Genomic DNA, 27,864 nt, shown 5'->3' with positions numbered 1-27,864 from the left:
GGGACCTGTTAAAAACATGCGTTTTAAACCATATTAGTTTAAGCTTCTGATATAGAGTTTTCTGAGTGCACACATCTGAAGCACATGGACAGAAAGTGGCTGTCACAGCATGTGAGTACTAAACTAAGTTCTCATTCACACACAAGTTTACGTCAAAAACACACGAGTTACAAAAACAGTTGGTTATGTCTGTGAAGGTTTTAGATCTGTGTGGCAGCAGCAATATACAGTAAATAAATCAATAATTCCACTGCTCTCTTGTCTACTCTGAGGCTGGGACTCTAAATAGTGTTCTATGCTCGTCTCTGCAGCCAAAGACAGAACAGTTAGCATGTTTTGCTCAAACTTTCACCATGGCATTAAAGCTGGTACACTGTTGTCGCTTGCGAAATCAAAATGACAGCACCGTGGGTGGAATCTTACAGATTAAGGAGCGGTAATATTATAATGAGATCCCTTTGCCACGTCACCAAGGGGGTGAAATCAGATGTGCTCGTTTTCTCAGACGCTTGCAAAAAAAGGGCTTACCAAAACAAAGTTACTGGGTTAACCTATTTCACGTTTCCTTGGTTGGTAGATGCACCAGGGACCTGTTTATAGAACTTAAAACCTTGAAAAGTCAGATTTTCATGATATGTCACCTTTAAAAGTAATTTATTACATTATAGGTACCTAGAAAATTAATCTGGTTACTTAGCTTGCGTTAATTATATTGCGTTACCCCTAACACTGGCAATGTCTAACACTTTGATCCAATTAAGTAGGACTTAAATACATTTTTGTATGTAATTTTGCAATCCTTTGCCTTTTAAACTTTTAAGGCTTTTTCTGTGGTGTTATATAAGCCTTTCGACAGCTTGTCACTGAGCTGTAAAAACGGTAACACCCACTAAGTGAATGAATTCTGTTTGTGCCGCACTCTTATTACAAAGCAAAAACAAACACTCTTCTACGATCCATGAACGTTTCTCTCAGTTAATGTGCGTGATCTCACAGTCTGTCATAGCAAATCAACACATGCTGTCGTGAATAATTAAGCGAAGCGTTTTCTCCTAGGATAAGAGCACGCAGTCTCATGAATAATTTAATAGACACTGACGTGTCATTGACGTACTATAATCCATTGCCACGTCACAAATTGTGACATCAACACGATGTAGATTTTAAACCCAGAAGATGAAAGTAGCGCAAAAAAGCTTAAAATTAACCAGTTTTCTCCAACAGTTAAAATGTAACGGATGCTAACATTGTCTTCTATGATGTGCAACACAAGCACCTCTGATAAAATCTCAGAAAAAAGTAATCTGGGGTTTCAAGACCCTTTAAGTGTATGTAAATTATGATAGTATACTCTCTTTAAGTGTAATCTCTTAAGTGGCTTTATTTCATTAATATATTATCTTAAAGTACAGTTTTTTTAACATTTGAAGTACTTTACAAGTGCACATTAAATACTAGCACTTCTTTTTCACAAGGGCACTTTCATCAGGATAGAAATGTTTAATCACAGGATAAGAGTGATCAGTCAGAACAACTTAGTATTATTTTGCAGTGACTCTTTCTTCAAAAAAGGAATGAGAAGGAAACTATGCCAGCAAAATCCTCAAGAGCCACTGGATTTTACTTTAATCTGCTCCCATCTGTTATATCAGTGGTTAAACTCATTTACATAATAACGGTAGAGGTTTGTGTTATGGATGATTTGCATGTTATGGACACTGTTTAATGTATAGGTTACATTTGTTGTCATTCAGTAGTAACTATGTAACATATTAGACATGTACCTAGTTTGTTTTTTAGAGGTAGTACCATAGTCATGATCCATGGTAATATTAATACTACTTTTTTTTTTTTTTGGATGATAGTATCATGTTTTTGGACATGTACAATAGTACTGCTATTTTTTTTACCCACACTATGGTATTCTTTTGAGTACCATAAAAATGCTATAGTATAAGTTATTATATTCCATAGTATATTTAATGCAGTATTCATTCAGTAGCATACTATATATTAAGGCATATGGTATCTGTTACCGTCATTTTACTATAGTCCCCTCAAAGTAGATTTTTTATGGGTTTGTTTTTGCTCATTTAAAACAATGATATTTTTACCAGCAGTATCAGAAGGCAATGTAGATGAGATGCAGCACAAGAGGACAAGTGTCTCATCCAGCAGCCTGTGCTGCGTTATGAGACAGGGGTGTCTGCTGAAATCATGCTTCTAACACTTCCTGCAGCGCCCACGGCTACTTCACACACACACACACACACACACACACACACACACACACACACACACACACACACACACACACACACACACACACACACACACACACATACATACACACACACACAAAGCAAACGTCCACAGCACATCAGGCCAACCTTCGCGGCTGTTCAATCTGCACAGCTAATGAATGAGAGGCAGACTGATATTCATTAGAAAACGTCCTTCATGGTCAGAGAGAGAAACCAAGTAAAGGAGTGAGAGCTAAAACGTGAACGTTGAACGTTGGAACATGCACCATAGTAGTGCCATATTTTTTATATACTATGGCCATACCATAGCGCTTTTCATGATACAAATCGCTGCAAAGCAACTTTACAGAAAATTAAGGCCTCGTTTACACTGCAGGTCTTGATGCCCAATTCTGATTTGTTGCCTATATCCAAATTTTTTTGGCTGTCCGATTACACGTTCTTTCAATTGTGACCCATATCCGATTCATGTGTTTACACTTGCTATACCACCTGAAACATCGAGCATGCGTTGTTGTCATTTACCGCCTCCACATGTGCTTCTTCATGAGAATACTGTGACACAATGAGCAATAAAAAAAAGACATTCTCCATTAAAAGACCTTCAAAATTATTTATGATTTGTTGGAATCGGACAAAAAAACGACTGAGTCACACCCATTTTAAGTCATTATGTGAGGAAAAGAAAAACAGTAGAACAAATAGCCTAGAAATAAATAAATAATGCATTACCTTTATCATTTTATATCTAAACTAAAGCATTCATGTACGAAAAACAAATAATCAAACGTAAAAATAACTTAAGTGTGCTCTTTACAAATAAATTTTTTATTCAAACTACAAAAGCAGTTCAATGAAGTGCAGCGAGTGATTCCCTCTTTTCTATTGTTGTTAGAGTAACATTATGATAATGATGCAGACGTCCTATACTGTAATGCACGGATCTGATATAATGTTACACATCAGATGTTTTCCCCCAACAGTTCCCTAAGTGTTCACTGAAGACAGAGCAGATGATGTCTGCGTGAATTCTGAAATACTGTAATTCTGTAGATGTGTGTAGGCTATTTATCGGGATCGCTCGCCGTCAGAAGTGCCGCTATATGCACGCACTTTGGATGACAGTTAGCGCGAGCGGAGAAAAGGTAGCTACTGTAACGTTAATCCTCTCAGAAAATCTACAAATAAAGATAATTTTAGATGTTTAATTACTACTTGGAGCATTTTTCCCTTTTTTTGCCTGTAGCTCAAAACAGCCCATGCGAATTTACACTCATTTTGCCTGCACTGGTCACATATGACGTGATTAAACTGCGAAGAAGTACCAAATTGTCACAGTTTTAATGACATACAGAACACAATGCCTCAGAAAATCCGATCTGCCTGTTTACACGACAGTCGCATTGGCACATATCTGATTTATATCCGATTTATTTCCACATATGAATGAGGCCTGAAATCGATCTCAAAATATCGAAATGCATGCGTTTTTTTCCTCATTACACTGTCATAGAACAGATCTGATCTGTGTCACATATGAGCAAAAAATCGGAATTGGGTCACATTTACCTGGCAGTGTAAATGAGGCCTACGTTTCTACAATATATTTAGTAGTAGCTTATCAGTGGTGACTGTCAGTTAATGTACATATGGCAGAAATTTACAGAAAAATCAATTAAAGACATAATCAAACAGACGATGAACACTATTAACAACAATTATTGTATGTTGCAATCAAACTTATAGCAAAATTTGTTTAAGTTGTTTCAGAGTTGGCATCATCTGAGGTCCTCTGAGGGGTTGGCATCATCTTTTTTCAGGTGTTCTGTTTTCAGACTGAAGCTTGTGTAAATCCTAGTTATCACGTGATGTCAATCCTGTGGAAGAAACAGAGAAACAAATAGAGACATAATTAGCATAGCTGCTGTTCCAACCAAGCAAAATCGATTTGTTTAACCCAAGCTAAAGAATAATGTGCATTTGACAAAATATAACTGCAGTACAAGATTATGAGATGCATTATTTGAATGCTTGGCAAAAGATATTTGTCTTTAATCTAGATTTAAACAGAGAGACTGTGTCTGAACCCCGAGCATTATCAGGAAGGCTATTCCAGAGTTTGGGAGCCAAATGCGACAAAGCTCCTACCTCCTTTAGTGGACTTTGCTATCCTAGGTACTACCAAAAGTTCAGAGTTTTGAGACCTTAGGTAGCGTGATGGATTGTAGCGTGGTAGAAGACTTGTTAGGTACACAGGAGCTAAACCATTAAGGGCCTTATAAGTAAGTAATAATATTTTGTAACTGATACGGAACTTAATAGTTAGCCAGTGCAGAGGCTGAAAAATTGGGGTAATATGATCATATTTTCATGACCTGGTTAGGACTCTAGCCACTGCATTTTGGACTATCCGTAGCTTGTTTATTGAGGATGCAGGACAACCACCTAGCAGTGCATTACAATAGTCCAGTCTAGGGGTCACGAATGCATTGCATGAACTAGCTTTTCTGCATCAGAAACAGGTAACATGTTTTTAAGATGGAAGAACGCTATTTTTGTAACATGGGAAATATGATTTTCAAAAGACAAGATTTTTTACTATAGAGGAAGAAACACTACATCCGTCTAGTTGCAAACTGCAATCCAAGAGATTCTGTATACTGTTTTTTGGTCCAATAGTAATACCTCTGTCTTACCCAAATTTAATAGGAGAAAATTATTGGTCATCCAATCTTTTACATTTTTAATACACTCTGTTAGCTTAGATAATTTAGAAGTTTCGTCTGGTCTTGTTGAGGTATATAGTTGAGTATCATCAGCATAACAGTGGAAACTAATCCTGTATTTTCTAATAATATTGCTAAGGGGCAACATGTATATTAAAAATAGCAGAGGACCAAGGACATATCCTTGTGCCACTCCATACCTTACTGGTGATAACTGAGATAACTCCCCGTTTAAATAAACAAATTGGTAGCAATCAGACAGGTAGGATCTAAAAGATCTTAAAGCCTGCCTTTGAATAGTATATGGAATAAACTTGGCAAAAACTTGTTTTGAAACAAGTTAAAGTTATCTTTCTTGTTTTAAGCACAGTCTTCTTGAAATATTGTTAGAGTCATGCTTTAAGCAATATAAAAGATGATTCCTGAAAAGAAACCAACATTAAAAAGCTCTATTTTGATGTATTTGCATGTAGACCATATTCAAATATTAAAGACTGAGGGATCCAAATATAAAAATTTAAGAATCCTATAAAAACCTATATTTATCAAGCACTACTGGAAGTATTGGTGTGGTCATACTAAGTGTGTATGGCTAGGCTTTGTGGCCTAAGTAATCCAAGTTAGAGCTTGTTTGCAGGCATGTGGGTCTGTGTATCACTTCTCTCTCTCTTTCTGCAAGTGAGTCATCAGACCGGCTGGCCTGCCCACATCACAAACATGCTCATCAGTGGCACCCTGCACTCCTCCCACACGTTCTCTTTTTTCATCTCATCTTCTCTAATGCTGCAAAAAGTGGCAAGTTACCGCCTAAGGTTTTTCTGTTAAACAGCCCAGATCTCTTTTAATCACAGTAATCACCACACAAACTGTCATGTTCCCAGTTTTCTGTGGTGTGTTTATGTTCAAACATGAAGAACCTCACAGCTTTTGTTTTAATTAGCCCAGTGAAACTCGGATAAAATGACTGTCTAGAAGTGTCATATTTTCGCTCTAAAATCTAACGAAAAATACATTTGTAAAAAATAAAAAGCAAAACAAAAAGCATGGAGTCAATTTTCAGGACCATTAAACTAGTGCATTGCAACATTGCTCTCACAATAATTAAATGCTTTTAATGGTCCTTCAGTTCTCAAGAAAATACTCAAAAGGAATTTGTTACTTAAATTCAGGAAAAAATGTTATAGTATCATATTTAAATTAAGTATATTTGTTATGCACAACCGTAACTATACAGCATTGTAGTATTTGTTTACTTTGTGCTGAATTTAATAATAAAAATGCATTGCATCATTGGCTTCATTTCGAAAATGACACAATGCAAAAACAATGTTAAAAATTCTAAAAACAGGGTTAATTTTTTTCTAAAATGACGGAAGGCGGAAGGAAGATTTGAATGTGATGGAAAAATGTAATTCCACATACAAAAGGGTTTTTAAGACACTGTGATATGGCTCTATATGAGCAGGGCTTTGTGCTGATACAGAGTAATATTGCATGGCTAACAAGTGCAAAATTGTGTTTATGCAACAGTTCAATGGCACAATAATTTAAATAGTCAAGTCAAGTCACCTTTATTTATATATTGCTTTTAACAATACAGATTGTCAAAGCACTTTACATTATTAAATAGGAAAATAGTGTGTCAATAATGCAAAATGACAATAGTAAACACTCAATTTTCAAAAGCAGTTTATCATTGGATTCAGTGATGTCATCATCCAGCTCAGGTCAGTTTAAATAGTATCTGTGCAATCAAGTCGACAATATTGCTGGATATTAAGTGTCCCCAACTAAGCAAGCCAGAGGCGACAGCGGCAAGGAACCAAAGCTCCATCGGTGACAGAATGAAAAAAAAAACTTGGGAGAAACCAGGCTCAGTCGGGGGACCAGTTCTCCTCTGGCCAGTCGAAACCAGCAGTTCAATTCCAGGCTGCAGCAAAGTCACATTGTGCAGAGGACTCAACTGTTTCCGGTGGCCATCTAGGAGACAAAGGTCTTCACGGGGGATCTGTCTCTGGGGCTCATCTAGTAGTCCTGGTCTCTGCTGATATTCAGGGCTGTTGAGGTCCTCTTTAGGTGCTGATCCACCATCTGGGCTGGATACCAGGTGACAGCAGTGACCATCGGATCTGCATACAGACTGGATCTGATGGCTATGGTGACCTCAGAATAAGAAAGAAACAGACTAATATTAGCATAGATGCCATTCTTCTAACGATGTAGCAAGTACATCGTGTGTTACTGGAAGTGTTCCCAGTTCCGGTTGTCCTAATTAATGCAGCCTAAAAATCCTTCAATGGATTTAAATATTAGAAATGTGTTAGTGTGTTATGTGTAAGCCAGGCTAAAGAGATGGGTCTTTAATCTAGATTTAAACTGACAGAGTGTGTCTGCCTCCCGAAAAGTGTTAGGTAGGTTATTCCAGTGTTTTGGCGCTAAATAGGAAAAGGTTCTGGTGCCCACAGTTGATTTTGAAATTCTAGGTATTATCAAATTCCCAGAGTTTTGAGAATGCAGCAGACGTTGAGGACTATAATGCAATAAGAGCTCGTTCAAATACTGAGGTGCTAAACCATTCAGGGCTTTATAAGTAATAAGCAAGATTTTAAAATATATACAATGTTTAATAGAGATCCAGTGCAGTGTTGACAGAACCGGGCTAATATGATCATGCTTCCTGGTTCTAGTAAGTTCCTGCATTTTGGACCAGCTGGAGTTTGTTTATTAAGCGTTTATTAAGTTTGTTTATTAAGAAATAAATAAGAAGCAACCACAAAGTTAATAAATTAGGAAACAAATAAGAAACAAACACAAAACCCCTTTGCATGTGGAACTACTTCGTTCTTCCCCAGATTCAAATCTCAGGTAAACAGTATAACAGCTGAGCCCAAGCCTCCGTTACTAATTTGAAAACATCACTTTAGAACTAGTAGCAAAGGAATGTTGAGTTCCTTTATTGAAAGCTGACTGTATTATGTAGAGTATTGTGAGAGAGAGATAGACTAAACAAGTGTGATTACCTGCATCTAATACAGCATTCTTCAGCTTAATCTTATATTCACTATAAAACATTCATTTGAAGGAATGGAGGAAAGCAATATCTTTGTCATACTATCCTTTCATCACTCATTAAGGGGATTTCCCATGATAACACTGCTCAGTACATTTGTTTGTTGCATCTTAAAATGGGTTGTTGAAAGTAAAAAATAATTACAACCTTGTTTCAGTCCCTTTCAACATAAGTTTTTGCTGCTGACTCAGCCAGAGATTCGAGGTGTGTATATATACTCACAAAAAAAAAACAATGAGTAAAACTAAAGAATGTAGTTCGGATGTGCAGCAAAAGATTGTTGAACTTCACAAAATATAAAAAAGCTGTAAGAAAATCAATATAGAAAGTAGCTGTAAGAAAAAGGATAAAAAGTATTAAAAATTCCCACCTATATCGACAAGGGTTGTTTGGGAGGGTTTATCAAAAAAAATGTTAGAAATCTGCCTGATTTGAAAAAAAACACTCCAGGGATCACAGCTGGTAGAATTCCAGATACTGAGACTGGGGCCGAAAAAACCTCAAAATGACTCAGAACATATATGTCACAAGTTGTTGGACAGATTCAAGAAAAATAATTAAAGTGATCCATAGGTATAAGTACCCCATGTCCACAGTTAAATATAATGCTGCATCTTTAATGATGAAGGCCTTCATGTCCACAGTTAAATATAATGCTGCATCTTTAATGATGAAGGCCTTTTTTTCTGCTGGAGGTGCTGGATATCTTATTCAGATACATGGATTCTGTTAAATACCAACAAATAAAAAAAAACCTGATTGCCTCTGCTAGAAATCTTATAACGGGCCGTGGTTGGATCTTCATCAGTATAAAGATTCAAAACAAACATCAGAATCAACACAAAAATGGGTCACTGAGCACAAAATGAAACTTCTGCCATGGCCATCCTGGTCCTCTGACGTGAATAGAAAATGAGTGGGGTGAACTGAAGAGGACATGTAACAACAAGGACTTCAGAATGTAAAGGACCTGGAGAGATTCTGTATCAGTGGTCTCTGGTCTCTTTCCAGGTGTTCTCCAACCTCATCAAGTATTCCAGGAGAGGACTTCTGTAATGGCAAATAGAGTTTGCAAAAATGATTGAAGAAAATCATGTATTTCATGACGAGATTACATAAAATCTAAGTATAGATACAGACATTTGTGAGTTCAACCACTTTTGAAAAATAAATTCCAACTTTATTGAATATTTAAATTAAAAATAAGCAATCTCAGATCAGATTAAATGCGTAAACACATTGCAGGTCAGATTGTGCAGTTCCTATGCTGTTTGGATGGCCCATTATTTAGAGGATCTATGGATGGGCATTTGATCATAGAATTGTTGTCTTGTACAGATCTGTGATCTTTTTAAAAGTAATTTAATTCCTTTTCTTATGTGTTTTTCTCTATGGCAGACTGATGAAGAGGTGGCTGGATATGCAGAAGCGATTGGAGAAAGTGAGCACAGTATCACTCAACTTATCTTTGTGTACTGTATTTGTGTGTGGGCTTATTTATTATTATACTGTTGATAGAATAAATATATGCTCGTTGATGCAGTTTAATAATGATGCAGTTCTGAAAAACTGGGAAATACACAATTAAGAAAATATAAATAGTCTCACCAAAATTAAGCTTCAGTTCAGTTCAGCTTAAGTTTTGCCTCTTTGTCCAATCTCTGTTTGAAAACCTGCAATTGCAGTTATTTGCGCAATTCTCTTTATTACGTGGGTTGTGTACAGGCACAGCTCCAGCGTGGATGAATCTAATGTTTTGAGGTGTATGTATGGCTGTCAGTCATCACACCACTGTGGATACTGTACTTAGAAATCACATATTCTAGCTTACGTCTTGGACTATATGAACCAAATAAGAATTTTCACATGTGATGTTGCGTACTAGCCGGGATTTCGAAATTCCAGCAAATTCCTACCAGTACCACTCAAATTAGAAAACATTATTGCAATCATACCATTGTGAATCAGGCTAAAGTAATGTAATAGTTTTGAACACTGGCTGGTTATATATTTGGTCAAATATTCTGGATCATTTTTAACCAGACATCAAGTTACAGACTCCAGATTTACATTCTTGGTTTTGTGGGGAAAAAAGATGTTACTGAAGATTTTATCCATGAAACTTACACATTAGTAACTATTTTATGTGAAATCACCTTTAAAATACAATCTTACTGTTTGTTTGTGGAATTTGAGATTAATTCCAGTATATTTGGGTCTTAGTGGCAAAATTCAGGCTGAAAAAAACACTGAAAGTGTTTGAATTTTCCAGTAAAAGATGAATTTAAAATTTCAAAATATAAGATAGTTTGCACAAAACTTTAGCAATTTTGTGACTTTTAAGATTTCAAATTTTTAGTGACACAACATTACACTAAATCTTTCTGTCAACAGTCAGTAAACGATTAAAAGTATCAAACTCAAAGCTGGGTGTAACCATTCTGATGCATAACCACTGACTGTCATGATAATTTCTCTCGCTACTGATAAAAACGAACAAAGGATGTATTTTATTTTAATTTATTTGTTATTAGTAACCCTGCATTTTATTTGTTCCATTATTGTCATTATTTTCCACCATTAATTGTACCGCACAGTATTACAAAGCTATATTTTGACATGCTAAAGTTGATTATCTGATTGTAATTTCTTTTTCAATATGCCACCAGGTTTTCCTGTGGAGACCAAGAAATCAAAGGTCATCTTTGTGATTGGTATGTTAGCTGGCAAAACAGCATTATCACATTAAACTATAATTTCATTGCACATTGTTTTCATTATAGACAAACACGCAAAGCAATGTTTATTGTTCCTACATTTCCCCCAGAAGAACAGGTCAGGAAGCAGTGTTGTGATGCAAAGTACGTACATCGCAGCATTGAAACTATATCAGACATAATAGCACGCAGACGGTCAAGATGGTAGGAGTCTTTGTGTGCTAGGGGCTTTCCTTCCCTCATGTTTGTTCAAAAACTCTAGCCAACTGGGATGTAGCGAAGTGAACGAAAAGCCAAGCTGTACATCTCTTTGTGGTGAAAAGAGACGTAAAGGAATCAATTTGGTGGTCCGTTGAAAGGAACCTGGTGGATATGGTCTTTGTTCCTGTCCTCTGTCTCTCAAGCAGTTTGGTATAACAGTTAGGCTTGTAATTTTGGTTTGGATATGGCTGTCGATAGTCAGCTGGATGGATCTGAGATTGATAGCTTGAGTGAATTATACTCTCAAGTGCACTTGACCACCCTAACTGACACGTTAAAGACTTCCTGAAAGATTTATCAGAGCTGTATCTTCACTGTAGTACTTGTCAAGGAGAAGAATTAGATAAGACCTAATAGCAAGACTCGGAACGCCTTTGAATATTTTTTTTTTTACACCCTGATTTCTAGAATAGAAAAGAGAGCTTAAGAGTAGCTAAACAGGGTAAAAGCACAATTTTCTGGTTTAGAGCTCATAGGCATATAAAACAATGTCCACAATGGAGGGGCATGAAGAATAAGATAAATCCAAGCCTGATTGAAGTGTTCACATGTGAAGGATTGAGAAACAAACAGCGACTGGGTTGGATTGCTGTGTGAATATTTTAAAGAATGCATTGTGATCTGTAAAGATCAAAATTAATTTTACCATTCATTTTGAAATCTGAGAGGCAGAACACCTGAACAAATGTCTCTATTTGTTCTCCATTGTATCTCAGTGCTGTTTAGAAGAAACAATATATTAAAACAATATGGTAAAAACAATGTTAATATATTTGATTTAATATGGACTGTTTAACAAGATATTTAAAAAATAATTAACACAGTGCACCATCATTTTTACCTAGTGCTGAATGGTTATGCTATATCTGTGTGCCGAGGACAGTCTACGAAAGCTACGGTTGCCACTATGTTCTTGTAATGGTGGCTGTTTTAGAAAGAGCAAAAAGGCAAGATCCAATTGCATCAAAAAAAAAAAAAAAAAAAAAATTATATGAAGTAAACCCAAGTAAAACAAGATTAAAGGGATAGTTCACCCAAAAATGAAAATTCTGCAATTAATTACTCACTCTCATGTTGTTCCAAACCCGTAAGACCTCCATTCATCTTCAGAACACAAATTAAGATATTTTTGATGGAATCTGAGAGCTCTTTGACCCTTCATAGACATCAAGGATCCTTACACAATCAAGGTCCAGAAACATAGCAAGGAGTTCAGTAAAACAATCCATGTGACATCAGGGGTTCAACCGCAATTTTACGAAGCTATAAGAATACTTTTTGTGCATGAAAAAATAGCCACACAGATATGTAGCCACGTGACGCAGCTCACACAGAACAGTATAAGCTGTTTACGTTTAGTGGATACTCTCCAAAATTGCACCTGGGTGACACAGAGAATTGTTGAATAAAGTTTTTTTGTTGTTGTTTTTTTTGCACAAAAACTATTCTCGTAGCTTCATAAAGTTGCACTTGAACCCGTGATGTCACATGGATTATTTTACCGATGTCCTTGCTACGTTTCTGGACCTTGATTGTGTAAGGATCCGAAAGGGCAGAAGGGTCAGAGAGCATATGTTTGCATAATGATGCATTTAAAGGTTAATGACCAAACATATCCAATACGATGTTGTTGCAGATGAAATATAACATTTATAACATTAAATAAATCAATCAGTAGGGGTCAGTAGGCCAGTACGTTTTTTTTTTTTTTTTTTTTTGGTGTAAGAAATTAATACTTTGCTTCAGTAAGGATGCATTAAAGTAATTAAAAAGTGACAGTGAAGATATTTGTAATGTTACACAAGATTTTCTTTTCATGTAACTTTCTATTCATCATAGAAAGTTATTATTCCTAAAAAAGTAACACTTTGTACAAAGATAAGCATCACAACTATTTTCAGTATTGTTAAGCATAAGAAATGTTCCTTGAGCACCAAATCAGCATATAAGAATGGTTTCTGAAAGATCACATGACACTGAAGACTGGAGTAACGATGCTAAAAATTCAGCCTTGTTGTAACAATAATAAATTACATTTTAAATATATATTCAAAAAATATATATAATTTTGATAATATTTCACAATATTAGTGTCTTACTGTATGATCAAATAAATGCAGTCTTGGTGAGCATAAGATGCTTCTTTTAAACTCATAAAAAAAAAATCTTTTACCAACTCTAAAAAAAAATTGAACGGAAACATGAGATAAATTAAAAGAGTGTAAGGCCTATTAAAGTGCCCCATTATGGATTTTTGAAAATTACCTTTCATGCAGTGTGTAAAGCAGCTCTAAGTGATTGAAAACATCCTGCAAATTTTTAAAACTGAAAGTGCACCGTGTATAAAGTTATTGTCTCTCAAAAGAGTTGACCCTGAATCATTGAAACAAGTCGTTTTTTAAACAGATCCCAAGCCGTTTCATGTTGATGTCAACTTTAAACATTAGCATATTGCCCGCCCACTTGTTGGTCTTTTCGCTTTGATCTGAATGAAAATGCAAATTCATTGTTTGCCACTAGGTGCTGCTTTAGGAGTGGTAAAAGTAGCAGTTTCCCCGGTAACACTGTAGGCAAAGCAGCACTGTGCTCACAAACGCTGCTTTATCGGGTGTTACAGGCAAGATGCAATTGAAATGAGACCAATCAGACCAATCACCGCCAATTAGCGTCACGCAAAGGAGGGGTTTGGAAAAATGAATCGTTCAGCGAATTGTTTGGGAGTCGTTGAGAAAGTAAGGTAAAAATAAATGCATATTATAAGACAGTGAAAGTGTTTTTTGACCTTGCATGCATGTTAACCTGTCATTGGGGACTCCCAAAACCAAAATATGAACATTTCATTACCCATAATAGTGGCACTTTAAATGATTTAAAAAATGGCTTTTAAATATAACGATGAATGGCTTAATATATTTATTTTATCCCTAGACAATGGAGAAAAACACAGCGATACTGGCCTTTGAAGTCATTTGTCACCCCACACTAAAAGTGAAAATAGCAACAACTGTAACATCCAATCAGATAGCAATATTACTATAAAGCATTGATTTTGAACCAATAAGATTTATCAGTAGGTGGGGCTATCTAGTAAATAAAGTCCAAGCTATCAACAAAGTGTCCTTCCACTCACTGTTTCCACTCACCCCTTTGCTTTTTCCTTTGATGCTAGGATTTTTCAGAAGCATTCTTACCAGTTTCAAATATGCCTTATATATATAGACAACAACTGTTGGTTGTGTAGGAGACGTTAACACTGGGGAAGTCCGCCTGTGGACTGTTTGGATAGATAAGGGCTGCCCTGAGCTATGTGCAGAATCTTAATGAAAGCCTCTGGGACTTCAGTCAGATGGCAAGGTCGGGGTGGGCCAGTGCATAGTGTGAGGTACAGACCTCAGATATCTGCTGATTATCCATCCCTCATCTCCCAAGACAGTCAATTACTGAGGATCTGGCCCTTGTTCCCCACTATTTAGAACAATCTTTCTCATCCATTTTATTTGCAGTTTTTCATTATAGATTTATTCTCAACTTTCTCATTCTGACTAGGTGGGCCGGGATCGGGGAAAGCTCTACAATCGGAGAAGATAGAGGAGCGGTACAGTTTGAAGCGCCTATGTCCTGGGGACATCCTGTGCAGCGAGTTGCAGTCTCACAGTGAGAGAGGACAATTTCTCCGAGACCTTTTGGAAAGAGGAGAGCAGCTTCCTGAGGTGCACAATCTTGTTAAAGTCCATTACAGAAAATTACAACGATCAGCTTCACCTTCACTGAATTTGACGCATGTGAAACAAACACAGGAAGACACAGTATTTCATAACACTTCTCAGTAACATTTTGCTGAGAAGTGTTATGTAATAGTTTAACCTTTAAAGGGCTGGATGTGTAGAAAAAAGGCTGTGTAAATTATTAGATAGGCTATGTAAATTAATTTGCACTTACAGTTTTCTTTCCTGGATTGACACATTTTTTTGCTGGGACATGTGAGGTCTTCCTTTAAAAAAAAAAATCATTTAGCAAAATGACATGACAGTTTTTACCATGAAGACACAAAAATAATAAATTCCAGACATGTACTTCACAAACAATAGGCTTTTGGAAAATAAATAAAGTATGAGCACAACCAAAGGCAGCAGAAGTAGAGCACAACTGAAAACACACAGACAAACCCCAATTTTCAAATACCTCGTGCTAGTTAGAGGTAGGTGGCAATTATAACTTAGGGAAAGTAGACAATTTAATCTACAGAGCATTGAACAAAATTTGAATATGCCCCTGCAAACAAGATTCAAATTTGGTTTATTTCCCAAAGGACAATGACTGTCTGTTCACGTTGAAAGAGAGAATAATAACAACAATAATATTTAATCAGATAGCTGTTTGTGGAGTTGTGGAAGCAGGATTGTGAACCAGTTAAAAATGGACAAATTTTATGCTTGAATTTTCCGGTTCCAATTTTTATGCTTTTATAATAAATAAATATTTTTTGGAATAAATAAATATTCAAAAAAAGAATAATTTTTCAACTTTCATTCTGACCCTCTCTTTGAAATTATACAGTTTTTTAAGGAGTGGGTCCTTTTAAGGATTAGTTCACTTTCAAATTAAAATTTCATGATAATTTACTCACCCCCGTCATCCAAGATGTTTACGTCTTTCTTTCTTCAGTCGAAAAGAGATTAAGGTTTTTGATGAAAACATTTCAGGATTATTTTCCTTATAGTGGACTTCAACGTCTGCCAAATGGTTGAAGGTCAAAATTAAAGTTTCAGTGCAGCTTCAAAGGGCTCTACACGATACCGGACAAGAAATAAGGATCTTATCTAGCGAAACGATTAGTCATTTGCAAAAAAAAAAAAAAATATATATATATATATGTACATGCTTTATAAACAGAAATGCTCGCCTTGCACTGCTCTATGATGCGCCTCCATGACTTCACGTAATACGTAATTTCATTGAAAAGGTCACGCGTGACATAGGCGGAAGTACCGACTGATGTGGAGAAGGAGGACCGTTGAAAAGTTGTTCTATGTTTAATGATACATATTAATTTTTTTTTTGTAAACGCCGTTTGACTAAGTCTTTGCACATTTGACTTGTAAACAACCTACATCACGCGTAACCTTTTCAACGTACTTGCGTATTACGTGAAGTTGTGGACCCACTGCAAAGCGAGCATTTCTGTTTATAAAGCATATACATTTTTTTTTTTTTTTTTTTAGAAAATGCCCGATCATTTTGCTAGATAACACCCTTATTCCTCTTCTGGTATTGTGTAAAACCCTTTGAAGCTGCAATGAAACTGTAATTTTGACCTTCAACCATTTGGTAGCCATTGAAGTCTACTAAAAGGAGAATAATCCTGGAATGTTTTCATCAAAAACCTTAATTTCTTTTCGTCTGGATGACATGGGGGTGAGTAAACTATCAGGAAATTTTAAATTCAACTTTAAGGCTTGTCAGTAAAGTAAGTGTTTTGACAACATTATCCATATAAAACCATAATTTACAGACAAAGCATTGTGAAACTGTTAACTTACGGTTTGCGATGCAGCAGACTGCATCATCTTTCAACTAAAGATTATTTGCAAAGTCTCCATTACACTGTGCCTGGTTTACAAAAAGAATCTGCAGTCAAATGCTCTGAAAAAATAAACAATCCTTCAACATGATCCGGTACACCATTAAAAATAAATCCACGTGTTCCTGATGCAGGAATCTTTCTTAAGTCAGAGACGAAAACAAGCTGTTTCAACCAGATGCATCAAAGTGAACAATGTTTCACTCTTCCATTTGTCCTGTTGTCAGTAAGCCAGAAAGTGAACATCCAGTGTAGACAGTGTCAGTGCTGCCACAAGGTAAAGTAAGGAGAACAGATCTAGACAGGTGGTGCTGGGGAAGAGGAGGGCTTAAGAAAATTCTCATGGTGTGTAGTACTTAGCTCTACCAGGTCAGGACCGAAATAGACAGGAAAGAGAAATCAACTGGCCATGCTGCCACTTTAGAAGAATCGAACCAGCATCAGCTACTCAGAAGAGTTTCATGACAGAAACTATGCATGTATGAAAGTATTTAACAACAGACAAGAAGTAATATAGTGAAAAATAAGGTGTGGGATAAGGATAAAACACAATCAAACCCATTAAAAAAAAAACTAAAATATTCATGTTTACTGTAATAATTACAAGCAGGTGTGTTTGATTAGGAATGGAGCTAAAATAGGCAGACAGGCCCTCCAGCCACTAACTTAGGCTGTTGTTGTTGTGTTTATTTGCTAAGGTTTGGCATGTGGCTCAGAGAGATTCAGACTTAATCAAATGATTTATGTTACAGTGGTGTTGCCTAGCAACATGACTGTCATTAACATTTGCTGTGAACTACTTTTAGTTGTCCCAGACATCAGATTTCCCACTTCTAATCTAATGTGTGTTTGTACCTGTGTTCTAATGCTTCCAGCCGTTCTCACGGATTGTGAATCTGTATGTGAGTGTTCATCTGGTTTTCTCTTGTGTGTGTGTGTGTGTGTTTAAGACACGCTGCTGGATCTATTGTGCGAGGCCATGGCGTCCACTGTGCGTCAGGGGAAGGGCTACCTGGTCACTGGCTTCCCAAAGAATGTGAAGCAGGCGCAAGAGTATGAAGCCAAGGTCAGTGATTTTCAGGAAAAGACAAAATCACAGGGAGTGAGACTGCAGTCACTGCAGTCAATGAAACAGTTGCTGAAATATGTTTGGACGTTATAAGTAATAGGGAATAGGTCTCTCAAAAATGAAAAGTGACATTGTTTACACATGTTGTCTCAAAGCCATTTGTGAAAAACACAAAAGAAGAGTGTTCAAGGGTATGTCTTCTGACATGCTTGTTTGAGAAATAAAAAGCTATGCACTTCATGAGTGATAAAACAATCGTTGCCAAACATACATCTTGCAAGAACCATAAAAATTACTGCTAAAATAATTCAATCTTAAAATCAACTTTTTAACAAATCAAGCAACTTTTTTTGGGCCAGGTAGTGTATATGTGAATAAAAGACTAAATTAAATTGATCACATTAAACCATATTTTCCTCATTTGGGGCGTAACTTGAAAAAGAATATGTTTAGCAACATTCTAACACAGTCAGGGCTGGACTGGTAATCGGGCATGCCGGGCAATTTCCCGGTGGGCCGATGCACCTAAGGGGCCGAAAGAGTTTTTTTTTTTTTTAGAGGACCATCAAGCAGAGACAGTGAGCAGCCAGTGGCCCATTGGTTTGAAACATTAAAGCATTAAAAATCTTACTGTTTAAAAACTTTTGACTGGTATAGTGTATACAAGGGTTTAAATTGGGCCGGGGCCGTCCGGGGCTCGACATTAACGCTTCATTAACGTGAAACAAGTAAACATGCTGAGCTAAAAAGTCAAAATGAAAAGTTTTTATATTTAAAATACAGTTAGTAAGGCAACATCACACAAAGTTTTCACCATTACAACTGTTTAATAGTTCAATAAGCAAGAACAATAATATTAAGTCACTTACATTTTAGGCGGAACCACAGCGCATCTCACCGCAACCAGCCGATTCATTGCTGAATGATTCCGTGTTCTTCTGAACGTATCGGTTCATTCAAAGTTTCAGTAGCCCATGCATAAACATCTGATGAATCAGCCGTTTGAATGAATCGCTTGAATGAACAACTCAGTGACTCACTCATTAAACGCTCACTACTGGCACGTACTGGTGTTTTAATTTAGTTTCAAAGTATAATTTCCACCATCATTTCTTGTTTGTATATTCCAAAAAAATATTTAAAACAATCTCATAACATCATTCAGTGCAATTGTATTTTTTCAGTGTAAATGATTTAATTTAATAATGTAGAGATAATAATCCCATTATTATAATTGAATTTATAGATTAAATGTAAGAATTTGAAATTAAAGATGAAGTATTAGATTAGATTAGATTAGATTAGATTAAACTTTATTGTCATTGTACATGTAAGGTACAAGGCAACGAAATGCAGTTAGCAGCTAACCAGAAGTGCAATAAGCAGTAAGTAATTAAAAAGTTTAAAAAAAGTAATTAATGAGGTTAGGGGGAAAATGCCCTCTATAAAGGTAAAAAATGCCCTTGGATTAAACATAAAAAACATGCAGATTTACATGTAACAGCTGATAGAACGCTGATAAGAATATTGCTTCAGAATAAATCATAGTTTATGATTTTTTGTTGTTGTTGTTGTTATTATATATAAATTGTTATGTCAAACGAAATGTTTTGTTTATGTAATATATGTGTGTACTGTGTATATTTATTATGTACTGTATATATAAATACACACAAATGCATGTATATATTTAAGAAAAATTTGTAATATTTCTATATTAAATATATTTGTATATATTATAAATTATATAAATATATAATGTAAATATTTTCAAAATATATACTGTGTGTGTGTGTATTTATATATACATAATAAATATACACAGTAAACACACATATATTACGTAAGCAAAAACTTTTATTTTGGATGCGATTAGTCGCAATTAATCGTTTGACACCCCCCCCCCCCCCTTTCCAAATCCATTTGTCTTGTTGTCAGAGGAAGCATACATAAAGTATGTCAGAAATATAACGGAATCATTTAATTGTGTTTATTTATCACGACTCTGTGCTAAATATTGCTAACAATGTTGGAATTATTAATAAGAATGCTTCTTGTTTGTTAATTAGCTGCTGTTTGTGATAAGCTGCCTATTGATTAAACTGCTTGATTCATATTATTACAATGTCTTTATGAACTTTTTGAAGCTTTAAAGTTGTGGCGGAATGTACTTTTAATGGAAGGAACAAAATCTCTCAGGTTTCAGTAAAAATATCTTTCTTTTATTTTCTTCCAAAATTGTATGAAGGTCTCATGGGTCTAGATCGACAGGGTGTGGATAAGTTTCATTTTTGGGTGAACTAACCCTTTAAATCAACAAGAAGACAATGAAACAGTAGAAACCACAAGAAAACACAATGAAACCATTCAAACGGTGTTTGAAATCCAATATAGTAATATGTAATGATGTAATTAAACACCAGCACAACATATTTTGCAGTGCTCATGATAGATGTCACTGCCTGCATCTCAAAGAAATTGGCTGGCACTCAGTGCTTGTTCCATTTCTTGCATAAAATACATGCTTGTGTTTCAGATGGGGCAGCCAGACATAGTTCTGTTCCTGGAATGTTCTGCAGACATCATGACTCAACGGCTGCAGCAGAGAGCCACCTGCAGCCTGCACACTAAAGAAGCCCGAGACAGAGACACTCGACGTAGGGTGGACGGATTCTGCAGCCTGGTCAATCCTGTGGTCAGTCACTACGAACACAGAGAAGTTCTGCACAAGGTGGGCATGGAAACGCCAAGCTACAACTAGTCATAGCGGTGATGTTTCTGTGTAATTTGGCCACGTTTGACTGGTTACATTGACTTCAAGCTAAAAAGAACATTTTAGGATCAGCACAAAGTAACTTATTAATGATTTTAGTCTGCTGTTGACATCCTTAAAATAAATCCTTCCTTCAAATATGTGAGTTACTGTATTTTGCCTACACAAAGGGCATCCATAGTAACCAGATTGGGGTTTGTCACGTCAGGACGTTTTCACTATGTCAGATAAATGAAAGTAGCTAAATTGGATCTAGTCCTCTGATTTCTGGTGAAGGGACACAGTTTTTCAAAGAGATAGTTCAACCAAAAATGCTAATTCTGTCATTAACTCACTCTCATGTTGTTCCAAATGTATCCAAAAGATATTTTGAGAAACGTCTATTTTATTTTTGTCCATCCGTACAATAGTGGTCAATGCGTTCACCAACATTCACCAAAATATCTTTTTGTGCTGCAGAAAAAAAAGACAATATTACAGATTTGGAAGGACATGATGGTGGATAAATGACAGAGTTATGATTTTCACTAAATTATTACAACGGTTAACAAAGGTGCTTCAAAGAACATGTCTAAAAAAACGTGGTTGTACGACGGTACATTTTAGTATATGAATTTCTATAGCGATTTGCAAACCTTGAAAGCTTGTGGAAATATTACAGTATTTTAAGGCATACAAGATTTCTGTTATTAAATAGGCATTTTTTTTCCAGTTATGCTCTAAAATATTTAATTTAGTAGATATTGCTCTGAGTAGTTCACCCACTAAGTTATTTAAAGATATAATAATCATTTAAATCTATTTATTCAAAAGATTAATAACAGACACAAATGTAAATCCACCACAATATCTACAAAAAAGATCTTTATAGCTCAAAAGCTGTTTTTGTTAGTGCATTGTGGAATACGAAATACTTGCGTGCCATTCATCATCTTAGAGCATTTGCAATTGTAACCTATTTATTGATTGTATGGTGGAAAACGCTTTTATTGGGACAGAATGGAATCATTACACTATATTCATATCTGATGATCGAGTGATGTTGACAACATAAAGCATGATAGATGCTTTATGACAGGTTCATGCATAGATGAACCTGTCTTTCTATATATGTTAAGAGATAAACAAGTTCAGAGCAGCTGTGTGTCTGTAGGATTTTTTAGCGCTGTATGACAGTTCTCCTGTGGGTTGATGCCCTACTTTTCAGCTTATGATTTCTAACAGCCGTGTTATGTGTGCGTGTATGTAGATTGATGCCGAGCAGCCCCCAGAAGATGTCTTTGAGCAGATCTGCCTCGTCTTGGACTCCTGCTAGAGAGCTTGGACTCGCACTGCCCCCTGGAGGACAAAACCATCACCTACAGCTCCACGCAGATTGACTCACATTACACACCACAGTTCATCACACGCACACACACCTGTTTACAGCTTCTGTATGGCACATTTACTTGGAAAACTACCAACCAGCAACTGGCGCCGGTTCATTTCACACCATCATCGCTCACTGTAAATACCAGCCCAATAAATCAACAGTGTTTATCTCTTGGTATTGAATCTGTATGCTTATGCTTAAGCTCGCTTTCAGCTCCATAAAACACAGACAGAGGGTTATTTACGACAGTCTGATGGTGTTTGGTGCGTTTGGACTGTCGTTCAGTCAAGATCCTTGAGCACTGAAATCAGCAAAACTGATAAGCATGAGGGACCGGCTGCTGGAGAGCCTTTTTATATTTTAACTTCATGCTTTGTATCGTGCTAAGCATGCCAGAATTGTGATTTATTGTAGAGTTGAAGCAGAAGTTAATGAGCTGGAGCTGGCTTTCACGGGTGCAGTGAATGGATGAATTTCACAATGAGGCCTGATAACTGTACTCTTCCTTAATCAACCAGGGTGAAATAAAGACATTTCATATGTTTAATGGTCTTATTTTGTTCTTTTAAAGCAGTAGCTATGAGAAATAATAATGTTTTTGTTGTGCTTAAAGGAATAGTTCAGCTGAAAAAGAAAATGTACTGAATATGTACTCACCCTCAAACCAGATTTGGAGAAATTTAGCATTACGTCACTTGCTCAACAATGGATCCTCTGCATCTAATGACTTCCCTCATAATTAAACCTCAAACAAATAACAAAAACAAAACATCACAATAATCCACAAGCAATCCATACAATTCCATTTCATAAATTAGTGTCTTGTGAAGTGAAAAAGCTGCATGCTTGAAAACTGTCCTCTAGCCATAATATTATTTTCTTTAGTGAAAAAGTTTTGGTCTGACTCAGGAGAGAAATATGCACAGATCAAGCACTGCTTACAAGCAAAAACAATCCAAAACATACCCTTTAAGAACTTGCATGTCAACGGATTTTGATTTGAGGACAACACAGGAGGAAGCATTATCATGGACTCATTTTTTGACCAGGAATAATGCTTTAAAGTTAACACACTTTGATGGATTTGTTCATTACATAGCTTTTCATGTTTTCTTGCTTCATGCTGTGGATCATCGTGGCATTTTTATGATCTGTGTGGGCTCTCATTCTGACGGCACCCATTCTCTGCAGAGGATCCATTGATAAACAATAGATGTAATGCCACATTTCTCCAAAGCTGTTTTGAAGAAACAAACCCTGTATCTTGGATGGCCTGGGGTGACTACATTATCAGCAAATTTTAATTTTTGCGTGAACTGCTTTAACAGTATGTGTGCGTATAAAGGTCAAAGTGCAAATTATTGAAGGTGGAAAGAAAATATTAGCCTGTCATATGAAAACATCCATACTAGACAGTATTGTTACGATTACTTTACTAAAGTACATTTTTGGCTTCCTTTAAGCAAACTGTCACTCACATGAGATCCAACCATCCAATCAATTCCCGATATAAAAATCAAGTCCCGTTCTACACTATTTCTCATTCGAAAAGCCGCTTACTAGCATATTGACAGAGATGCCAGCCAATTAGCGTAATGAAATACTCCAACATTTAGTGAAACAATTTCAGTATGGCAAAATACACTGACAGTGGTGACCCACAATCTTATATAATTAAAACTCTTTTTATAGAAAACTGAGCACTCTTCATCTCATGCCAATGCATATCACAATTTATTAATGTATAAAACCTTTGAAATTAGCAGCAAACTATTGAATGCAGCTTTATATTAAATACCGTGATATCACCTGTACAGTATCTGCCATCCATTGTTCTTCAAGTCACTGTCAGTCGACCACCATCAGAGAACAGTTACTTCCTATGACTGAAGTGAATATTCTGATATCCGTTCTTTACGTTTAGATTAATAACTGTAATACAATGACATTGTCACTTCATATCAGAAACGAGTGGACTGTAGCATTCACAATAACCTACCACCCTCTGGTGGCTGAAATATGATTCTCAACCCTAAAAATAAACATGCCACTAACAAACCTATTCATCTGTCCTTATATCAAACTTAAGAACTTGACTACTGAAATAAATCAGAAAGATAAATCATAATACCCGAGTCATGTAGTGTAGAAAGACTTTTCACATACTTTTATTTCCACAGTTCTCCTCTAACATTTTTTTACATTATTTAAGAACAGACTGTTATACACAGATATTGAAGCGGGTCAAGGGAGGGGAGGTGAACAGAACCCAATACAAAATGGTCTACTCAAAGCACAACAAAATGCATGTGTATAAAATAACGTGGGAGTGCGGCGCACGTGCGACGACTACCACCAACTCGATTTTGTTATTCTTCGTCTTTTAAATAGATTAATAAAAATACAATCTTTTCATGGCCCGTGAGGAAACTGCGAAAATTAGAGGGATCTAAAGGTGTGATGATGGTTGGGCAGTTTTTCACAGACGCCAAACATGCCACGAGTTCTTTATTTTCGTCTTCTAAAACAAGTGGCCAGGTTTGAATCGACTGGATAGGGAAGAAAAAAAATGGCACACGGCAACTACCACTGGCTACTTTTCACCATATATCTGAATACTCCACATGATCAACAACAGTACACATTGAGAAAAGAAAAGAAAGCTCTCCACGAGCAAAGAGAGCGCTATAACGCCTTCCGGATCTCAGCTGTTCTTCTCCGTGCTGTAGTGCTTCGAGGTTTGGGAACCTATTGGGTAAAGTGGAGTGGCTTTATTTTTTAATTCGGCGAAATTTCAAAAACAAGAAATGAAAGTAAATAAAGTGACAACGTCATGTAACGGTCGTAAGAGGAAACAAAGAGCAGCTTCTAGTGAAAATGGTAGCCCATGGCAAGAGACACGTATGGGGTCTGTCAACCGGGATTTGTTGTTTTTGTTTTAACCCCTGTTTAGAACGTCGGAGTTGTGAGCGAACCTCCTCGATTGGTTAAAAACCTGGTATGAATCAAAGACGACAGTCTCAGCACCAAGTTCTTTCCTTGTACTTCCGCCTCACGAAAAGAGCTCACACACAAAGCTTCACTTATAAATATTTCAACTACAGACGACATTTTGCACTTTAACGCGAGCCCAACCCTGCTCCTGCCTCCGAGAGGTGCGTCACTGACGCCCATCACTCAAACGGTGGAACAAAGGGAGGCGTCGGGTTGCTTTCTAAATGTCCTGGGATTGGGAATGTCGGTGCGCCTTTTCTTTTGTTCATTCTTTCCTCTCGTTTCTTTTGATTTGAGATAGTGTTACTTGACGAGACCTGGTAAGGTTTGACAACCGTGGCAGGGTGTTGCCCCCTCCCTCCCACGAACCCTCCCCCACCCCACCTCCCTCCAGCAGCGGGTCGGGGCGAGGTGCGGCCCATCTGCGGTACCCTCTCGCCCAAACATAAGCATTTCTTTGACTTGGATGATGGAGCCATGCACAGAATGCCCTGGGGGCTGCGGCCCAGCCCTGGATACTAGCGCTGGAGCTCGTCCCTGTCATCTGTTGGCAGGGAAGTAGTTGGGGTCCAGGTAGTTGTAGCCTGTGCTCTGCGGTAAGCAGTAGTCTTTGTCCAGGAAGGTTTCGGCCTGGCAGACTGGCTCCAGTCTGTGTGTGGGCTTGTGGGTCTCCGTTTTGAACAAACTGAAAGGGCAAAGGGAAGGGGGCTGGTTAGGACGAGACAACTGATCAACATTTCAAGTTCAACAGAATAGGGACATGTGGATATTTTGTAGATAAACTAAAAAAATAAACTAAAAAAAAAAAAAAAAATAGAAAGCAGGCCTGAGATTCCCCATCTTAGATTGAGGAGATCACCTCTGTCAAGACTTTCAAATAAAACATTCTTTGAAAAGTCATTAAGGATCAGTGTCTTTCTTTCTCTGATGCTTCTATTTTAGTTCACAACATTTTCGATAAGGCCTTAAAAAATATTTTTCAATAAGCTTATAATAGGGACAGGCACAAAGTTGATAATCAACACAAGTAAGTTAACTATTCCTTAGTACACTCTAAAGGTACCACTGACACGACATAAAAAAGACAGGGTAGGTGATCTGGTTCAAAAACATTTTTTGTTATGCTGCTTGTCTCTTCACATCCCATTGAGTGGTCTAAATTTATTTATATGTATTTACATCATCTGTGTAAGGCGTAGGACCATAAAATGTTCGTCCAATCAAAATGTTCGGTCCGAACATTACGATAGGCTGCCCTACCTGCCTGTCAAAATATGAATTTGCAGGTATTTGCATACCTCTGTGCACCCTGCTTGCGCAGACATGATACATCATCAATGCGTTCCAGCGAGAATGAAAGGCGCTATTATTGTAATATTATGCTCTTTGTACTGTAATTTTTTTCTCACCGGTGAATGAGACATAAGGTAATCTGACAGCGTTGCATTCAATCCTCCACCAACGCTGTCTTTCATCATATTGCAGTGTAGTCTCTGCTCTGACGGAGCGCATTCATGTGTTTGAGAAGGCGTAGCTTTACAGAGCGATTCTGCAAGGAGGCCGGGGATCTTGCTTTCAAAGCTAACTTGCTATTGCTAGCCTTTCCGAAATCGCCTATTCACATTTAAATGATGCACATCGGATTCCATTTAAGCTCAAGGTTCAACTGTGTGAGCATTTCACTCACATTTGCAATTAAAAATAGATGTGCAAGAACTGTAAAATGTACTTGGGTGCATGTGTGAATAAAGTCCAATCAGGTCTTAAAATTGCCCTAAATATATTCAGTGGTAGTGGTTAAACAGATCATAGTTGATCCGTGATCCGTACGGACCAAGCCCCACAGTTCGGCACGCATGTGATCCGTGGATTAATTGCAAAATGTAACCATAATAGGTGAAAGGGAACTCGATTCGTCACTGGCATGCTGTTCTCTACACGTACAGCCGCACACACGCGTTTCAGATGCCGCGCGAACACCGAACTGAATCATCTGAACAGACACATAATGTTACACATAAAATTATGACAAAATATACCCATCTCAACAATCATTCAGGTAAACGCAGTCAGTTATGTCTCAAGTGAATGAAAACAGCTGAGAAAGAAATCGGATGTAATGTGTATATCATTATATTGGATCCGTGCATCAGGTCTTAAAGGGACAGTGGCCTATAAATACTGCTGCTGTCAATAATGATCATCAAACAACAAAACAGCTGTGATAAAAATATATTTAAGTATATTTAATTAATATAGTATATTTAATTTACAGTGAACACTATGCAGTGTTATTTTCCCTAATTACTACATTTCTGTATTTGAATACTACCAACCTTATTTTATTTGTAACATATTCTGTTGTATTTATCTATAGGCCTACGTTTGTGTATTTGTTCTTATTTTTATTGGCTGTTCTTGTCTCTTTAATCATGTTTAAACTTTCTTAGTTAATCTAGTAGTATTTGCTGTGGTATCAAAGTACTACTTCCCTTTAAGTAATAAATGGAAAGCAAGTTACAAAAACAATAGTGTGATCCGAACCGTGAGATTTGTGATACGTTGAACCACTATTCAGTGGTATAACAAACATATTATTTTTTGGGATTTGAAAAACATGAATTGTGATACAGCCTTAAACCTCATTGATTTCAAAGGGGAAAAATATTGTATTTATGAGTTAACTGTCTATACATTAACAACACAATGTTGCAACAAGTGGGAAAAGCCCAGCTCCACTCACCAGTCTGAGCAGGAACTGCAGAAGTCCACAGCGTTGTCCTGAGGACAGTCCTGACAGTGCCACCGTACACCCTGGATGGGCTCCATGCCACAAATGTCACACTGAGGGAGAATTACATGCAAACATTAACAAAAAAAAAAAAAAAATGCTGATCATGAAAAAGAGCCACATTATATTATTATACAGCTGTCTAAGAGATGGCTTTTATCACCTGTCGCTTTGTTCCGTCACGTCTGGTTAAGCCACAATATTAAGTTAGAGGGAAATACTTTTTTTTTTTATCTGTAGGACTTT

The 27,864-nt window shown here is 36.8% G+C and overlaps 2 protein-coding genes across 6 annotated transcripts in view; one reads left to right on the top strand and one right to left on the bottom strand.

Annotated features, from left to right (window-relative positions):
- Positions 1-22,380, top strand: part of LOC109055366 (adenylate kinase isoenzyme 5-like) — a 108,855-nt gene extending 86,475 nt beyond the window's left edge. For both annotated transcript variants that reach the window (XM_042717943.1, XM_042717942.1), the window contains exons 9-14: positions 9,459-9,501; positions 10,730-10,774; positions 14,585-14,748; positions 17,569-17,685; positions 20,225-20,419; positions 21,711-22,380. In XM_042717943.1, the coding sequence (XP_042573877.1) occupies positions 9,459-9,501; positions 10,730-10,774; positions 14,585-14,748; positions 17,569-17,685; positions 20,225-20,419; positions 21,711-21,776 (630 nt within the window). In that variant the 3' untranslated portion in view covers positions 21,777-22,380. The remainder of the gene's footprint in view (positions 1-9,458; positions 9,502-10,729; positions 10,775-14,584; positions 14,749-17,568; positions 17,686-20,224; positions 20,420-21,710) is intronic.
- A 1,597-nt stretch (positions 22,381-23,977) lies between these two features.
- The window catches only part of LOC109055352 (ZZ-type zinc finger-containing protein 3-like), a 35,338-nt gene continuing 31,451 nt past the window's right edge, over positions 23,978-27,864 (bottom strand). For all 4 annotated transcript variants that reach the window (XM_019072577.2, XM_042717934.1, XM_042717935.1 and 1 more), the window contains 2 exons: positions 27,571-27,671; positions 23,978-25,512 (listed from right to left, as the gene is read on the bottom strand). In XM_019072577.2, the coding sequence (XP_018928122.2) occupies positions 25,368-25,512; positions 27,571-27,671 (246 nt within the window). In that variant the 3' untranslated portion in view covers positions 23,978-25,367. The remainder of the gene's footprint in view (positions 25,513-27,570; positions 27,672-27,864) is intronic.

The sequence above is a fragment of the Cyprinus carpio genome, chromosome B2 (genome assembly GCF_018340385.1).
Source record: "Cyprinus carpio isolate SPL01 chromosome B2, ASM1834038v1, whole genome shotgun sequence".
Taxonomy (NCBI): domain Eukaryota; kingdom Metazoa; phylum Chordata; class Actinopteri; order Cypriniformes; family Cyprinidae; genus Cyprinus; species Cyprinus carpio.
The sequence above is the reverse complement of the archived record's forward strand: the minus strand, read 5'-3'. Positions and strand labels throughout refer to the sequence as shown.